The sequence below is a fragment of the Xenopus tropicalis genome, chromosome 8 (assembly GCF_000004195.4).
Source record: "Xenopus tropicalis strain Nigerian chromosome 8, UCB_Xtro_10.0, whole genome shotgun sequence".
In the NCBI taxonomy this organism is placed as follows: domain Eukaryota; kingdom Metazoa; phylum Chordata; class Amphibia; order Anura; family Pipidae; genus Xenopus; species Xenopus tropicalis.
Genome location: NC_030684.2, coordinates 111430215 through 111436614, shown reverse-complemented (window position 1 = coordinate 111436614; position 6400 = coordinate 111430215). Strand labels below are relative to the sequence as shown.

The following is a 6400-nucleotide window of genomic DNA, read 5'->3' as shown; positions in this document are numbered from 1 at the left end:
CTATTTGGTTTGTTTTTTTTTCCCTCTGTTCCCTGGCACAAGTAGAAGCTCTAGGCACAAATTAAAAAAAAAAAGAAAAATCTGCCTGTCAAACCACCATGGGTAAAGAATAATCTTTATTCCCTGGCACAAGTACAAGCTATTAGAAGTAAAAACAACTTGCAGCATACAATGCCGTGCACAGGCAACTGCGTGTTACTTGCAGCTTGTGTGGTTACAATTAGAATAAACGCAGCACTGCTTCCACCCAGCCTAGTCACCCCCCTCAAGCAGCGGCGTTCGGCCGTTCTGCACTTATATAGGCTTTGCTTGCGACGTCATAGTCTCATCTCGCGAGAGGAGCCATTAGGAGAGCGGGCCGCAGCAGCCGAGGAGCGGGACATTTAAGCGGGCATCCGGAATTGCGGGCTCGGACTGTGTTATGATAACGCAGTTGGGAGGTACATGCATACGAGGTTGAACTGACCAAAACTGCAGACTGGCATGCCTCTAGGTGCAGACCTAAAAATACAAAAGTAGGAAAATAGGTCAGCTATAGAAATATTGGTATTGTAATAACCTGCCTTCGTTTTGTGCTCCTGTCATATCATAGCAGGTTGGCATGTGAAGCGTCTACTACTGCGCATGCGCCCTCTCTCCCTAGCTGAAGCTGAGTCAGATTTGCTGGCAGTATCATTAATAATATACAAATGAGCAAGGAGAGGACGGGATATGTACAGCTTTGCTGGAGATATATATGTATATATATTTTATTTATTCTATAGTTACTATTGTGTGGGGAAGCTCATAGAAGGCAAACATTCCCTTTAAAGTGTTGTTTCACATTTAAGTTATTTTATAGAATTGCCAATTTTAAACAGCTTTTCAAATGGTCTTCATTTTTTTTTTAAGTTTTTTAATTTGACTTCTTCTAACTCTTTCCAAATTTCAAATGGGGGGGGGGGGTCAAAACTATTTTTTTTGCTCTGTGCTGCTTTTATTGTTATTGTTACTTTTTATAATCTTTTTTTTTTCTATTCAGGTCTATTCCTATTCATATACCAGTCTCTCATTCAAACCACTACCTGGTTGCTGAGGTAATTTGAACCCCAGCAACCAAATAACTGTGGAAATTCCAAACTGAACAAAAAGTGACAATTCAAAAAACACAAATAATAACAAATGAAGACCAACTGCAAATTGTCTTAGAATATTACCCTCTACATTATACTAGAAGTAAACTCAAAGGTGAACAACCCCTTTAAGATCACCAGCATATTAGTGATTTTTTTTTGTCAGCTGGTCAGTTATGCACCTACACAATAATCCCTAAGTTATTTGGCTCTTAAATAAATGCAATGTGCTATAGGTTATAAGTTGAGATCGCTTTGTAGTTTAAGTACATGTACTCTTTCTGTTCTCCCAAAGACAAAAATGCTTTTGAGCAAAGCACAATACGATGAGATTGCCCTCTTCATCACCACCCTGAGACCTACTCGCCAGTGCATGAGGCGTTTGAAGGAGCGATTCCCCTGGTGAGTGAGTGAGGCTCATGTCCCCTGTTTACTGAAGTTATCTGTCATTGCAAGTATTCCTGAAGGGTAGCGCACTTGATGCCATCTGTTGCTTCACATTGCGCAATAATTGACAGATTTGATGTAGTCATTGGCCTCTAGTAGGTGTATTTTTATTTCAGTCAGAGGGGGGTTTAAAAGTTAATTAAACAGGCAGGCTTAAAAGAAATGTCGGAAGGAAATTGACACGTAATAATGTTTTTAAAGGCAAAATATCCATCCTTTTTGACAGAAGATCAGTCAGTTGGGCTTATGTAGGGAGGTTGATAAACACTTATCTGAACATACCTGAATCTACAGGTTGAAAGGAAACCATGATAGTCTCTCTCTGTTTGCAGGAACCAGACCCCCCCCCCCTTAGGGTCACAGTGTCGTTCGACTCCTCCCTTATTATGTTCTATTATAAAATGATGGATTCTGAGACTAAAGCTGGAGGTTGCTAAACAAAGAGATCTTTTCCCAATTTGGCCTATATTCTGGGCCAAGTCCATTTGAAGGGGCCAGATTGGCAGCTTAAATATGCCTGTGTGTGGCCATACATGAGGAGATTTTAGCTGACAGTTTAGCCTGGCTGTGTATGGCCACTTTTAAAGTCCCTCTACTTTCCGAAGAATCTGGGACTTCAAGTCCCAGAATTTTACTGTGGAATATGGTGAGAGAGAGTTTGTGTTACACTGTGAGCCCAAGATATGTTGAAAAATGTTTTGTCAGGGTATCAGGGTTTTCTTTCAATCTGTGCAATCGGGTACTTCTGTGTAATAAAAAAATATGTATATGTTTGGCAGTTCATATAATGTTAATGCAACTTTTCTACATAATCCCAACTGAATGATCTCATGTTAAAAAGGGGTATATTTTTCCTTTCAGCCAAAATAAAATGTGAATCTTAAAGAAGAAGGTATGGTATAATCACTGGGGGTTCCAAATTTTGGGCACCCCGCTAATGATTGTAATAACTCACCTGATACCCCGGGCCGGTGCTCCTATTAGCAGGAAACTGTGCAGGCCTGGGTTACATGTGAGAGATTTTCTTCCTCTTCTTTCTTTGTACCACTTGCACATGTGCAGTAGATTGAAAAGCTGAACTTTGACAAAAAAGCCTTACTGCATATGTGCCTGCCATAGGATGTTGATGAATTAAAATGGGAGGAAGAGGATCACTAGCATGCATGTACCCCTGGGCCAGTGACGTTTTCTGCTTACATGAGCACCATAGTGATTGTACCTTTAAACATAACTGTCATTTGCTGTGTCTGTGTTTTTACAGCCCTGCAGCAAGTGAGCCCTTAAAGTAATAGTTCAGTGTAAAATGAAAATGGGTACAAAAGACAGACTGCGCAAAATAATAAAATGTTTACAATATAGTTAGTTACCCAAATATATAATCTATAAAGGCTGGAGTGGGCAGATGTCTAACATAATAGCCAGAACACTACTTCCTCTTTTACAGCTCTCTAAGCTGTTAGCAGTCAGTAACCAATTAGACTTGAGGGGGCCCATATGGAGCATAACTGCTCAGTTAGTTTGCTTTTGAATATGACCTGCTTGCTCACAAACTAACTGAACAGTTATGTCACATGCAGCCCCCTTAAGTCAATAAGTAAGAGGTTAGAGAGCTGAAAGCAGGAAGTAGAGTACTGGCTATTATGTTAGACATCTGTTCCTCTTCAGCCTTTATAAATTACAATTTTGGCTAACTAACTATATTTAAAACATTTTTTTATTTTGTGCAGCCTGTCTATTTTACCCAGTTTCATTTTAACACTGAACTGTATCCTTTAATGGTCTATTTATTTATTTATTGATTATTGCTTGTCCTTATGGCATTGGGGAAGGTAAACAAACATTGTTACTCATGATGGTGGGTTAGGGTAGTAGGTAGGATGGTGCACTACCCCAGATGATTTTCTGCACACCTCAGCCGTCCCTCAGAAGCTATAAAACCAGTTGTTAATGTGCTCCGTTATAATCGCTCAGATGCAGACTTAAACTCTTCTCTGTTCTGATGCCAGCAGAATGTTGCCAAAGCCCATGCTTGTGTTTGCTCATCCAGAGTATTTGAAGAGGAAGCTAATATCGTGTAGCATTAGCTTGCACTTCAGGGTCCATTTAGCTAAGCTGGCAAACGGGCCAAGCCTATACCAGTAACTAAAAGGTACATGAGGGAGTCAGTGTGGTTTTCCTGGCATAATGAGCTGCTCGGTTGTAATTATCAAATTGGGAACAATTTACTCTGTTAACAGTCTGTGTGTTTCACTCTGAAATGTGATGCTGAGGGAGGGGAAAGATTACATCTTCTTTAATTCAGTCTGTTTTGTTAACCTCACTGGTAACTCAAATATTCTAGGTAGGGCAAATTTATTTTAACTCTTGGATGACTGACAGAGCTCAAGAGAGAGACAACTATTTAAAGTCTAAAACTATTAAGTAACTATAAATTAACTTTCCATTAAATATAAAATACACTTTTTTAATGGTAATGTACATTGGAAAGTTGCCTACAATTCTGTATTCTTTCATCATGCAAAAAAACTGTTTTTGGCAGAGGACCGCTTTAACTGTATATTGCAAATAGTCTGCTTCTATTTATCATTTATATTCAACACTGGTGAACATTCCAATTTCTCGATTTCCTTTGATATATTCAATCAAGCTGAATTCTGGTTCTTTTCTTACTTTTTTAACCAGTCCTTCTCTGTCTCCTGTGCTGACAGATGCTCTTCTCCAATTCAGCTTAGTGTGATGGTTCAAAACATTTTCCCTGTAGATCTTAGGGCTCATTTGCAAACCCAAGTGCAGCATGCAAAAAAAAAAGAAAGGCTGCGATTGGGGGGTTGGTGCAAAAGACCCTGGCCAAAGGTTGGACCACCTTATGGATTAGAAAATGGCCCTAGAACATGGCCCTCTCTTTGGGAAACCAGTATTAAAAATATCTCTTACAGTATTATATCGAACTGGATTCCACTTACTTGTGGCTCAAACCAGCATAATAAAAGTTCCCACAAGAGAACTGTATCCAAATATTCTTTGTACTTAATGTTTGTATAATTTATTGATTCAATAGTAGACCGGCCAGTCACAAATGAATAATATGTGTGTATAATAGGCAGTAAAGGTTTTCTGTATTCCACACAGAGCTGTTTCTTTGGGAAGCCTCATGCATTAAGTTTTTGTTTGCAGATAATCAAATATATAGACCCTCCATCACTAATCTAGCCCTAGCTAACTCCTCCATGATGAATCAATGCCATCTCAAACTGAATCCTACAAAAGCTAAATTGATTGTATTTTCACCCAAAACTTGCCCTTCCCCATACACGTTGAGATGCGATCGTTTGGCGAGGTTGCCAAACAAGTGGATCTTCTCCCGATATGGCCACCTGATGTGGGCCCTAGGGCCAAATGGTCGGATTAAAACATCGGGCAAAGGTGCCTGGAATGTGGTGCCCGATCTGATGTTTCCCATCATACCTGCCCCATCGACACCTGGGTGATTTTGGCTAGAAATTGATCAGGGAGGCCTGTCGGTGGGCCCTATACACGGAAGATAAGCTGTCAAATGGACTCTAATTTGCAGCTTTAATTGCCCACTTTAACCCTTTTAAATTCAGCAGATTGCCTTAGGGTAATCTTTCATGGTCTTTTCCTTCTCAAATCATAGTAATACCATTGTAGCAAAGATATATCCCATACTTCATAGTTTCCTTATCCTTTTCCATATTGACTTTTGCAATTTACTCCTGCTCTCACCTGCTAATCAGAGCATTCTCCTTATAACACAGGTTTTAGCACCTCTGTATCATCACTATTTCACACCACCCACACTAACTGATATATTCACCATAACCCTTCTTCTCTTGTTGTTCTTTACCTCTGGACTTTTAGACTTAAATCTGGTAGAATTTTTAGACTTAATTCTACCAGATACTGTTTACCTCTGGAATTTCACAGCTGATTTTTTCTTAATAGAAGTCTCACTGATACTCTTCAAAACAAAGCTCAGTGTCTACTTCATATAGCACTAGCACAGTATCTTGTTCAGTCTTGACTTTTATGGGCCATTGCCCCAACCTTTGTAAATGGCTACACTTAATACTTATTTATCACTATAAATTACCCACCCAAGTAGACTGTAAGCTCTGCAGGGCAAGGACCACCTTCTTCCTGCATCTGTGGGACATGAGGTCAGCCTGAATAAAAATATGATGGTTGTTGGATGCCCAAAAGTGGGCGGAGCTGTGAACAGCAAATCATATATTACGTATTTGAATGGGGAAAATTCAACCTGCTGCCATTTTCACAGTAATAACTCTGGGGTCCCCTAACTTTGCAGATTTATGCACCAGGTAACCGCAGTTCAAGGTTAGAAAAAGTAGGTGGAGCCACCACCAGCCAACCACATTTCACCTATTTACTTTCAATGGTGAAACTGCTCTCAGTCCCACAATTTTGCAGAGTTGGCCACTGGGATAGTGTAGTTCAAAAATAGAAAAAGTGGATTGGGCTACTAACAGCCAATCAGATTTCATCCATTAAATTTCATTGGCTTAAATATAAAATGCTGTCATCCTCACACTATTTATTCCAGGGTGCCCACTGTTTGTAACTTGGCGACTTCAACTCAAGGTTAGAAAAAGTGGGCGGGGCCACCAACCACCAATCACAATTCACCTATTAACTTTTCTTTGGTTTATATTTAAACTGTTGCTTAATTCTAGGGTCGCTAAACTTTGCAGTTAGTCACTGGGTAACTGCAGTTCCAGGTTAGAAAAAGTGGGCGGAGCCACCAACAGCCAATCCGATGTCACTCATTGACTTTCAGTGGGGAAATTTAAGTTGCTGCCATT

The 6400-nt window shown here is 39.9% G+C and overlaps 1 protein-coding gene across 6 annotated transcripts in view; it reads left to right on the top strand.

Annotated features, from left to right (window-relative positions):
* The first annotated feature begins 320 nt into the window (after window positions 1-320).
* Window positions 321-6400, top strand: part of c15orf41 (chromosome 15 open reading frame 41) — a 150249-nt gene continuing 144169 nt past the window's right edge. Inside the window, exons 1-2 of one of the 6 annotated variants that reach the window (XM_031890453.1) lie at window positions 321-440; window positions 1408-1514. In XM_031890453.1, coding sequence (XP_031746313.1) covers window positions 1414-1514 — 101 coding nt within the window. In that variant the 5' untranslated portion in view covers window positions 321-440; window positions 1408-1413. Of the gene's footprint in view, window positions 528-1407; window positions 1515-6400 lie in introns of all 6 variants that reach the window. The other 5 variants (XM_018096257.2, XM_012968415.3, NM_001016489.2 and 2 more) reach the window with 5 other exon arrangements.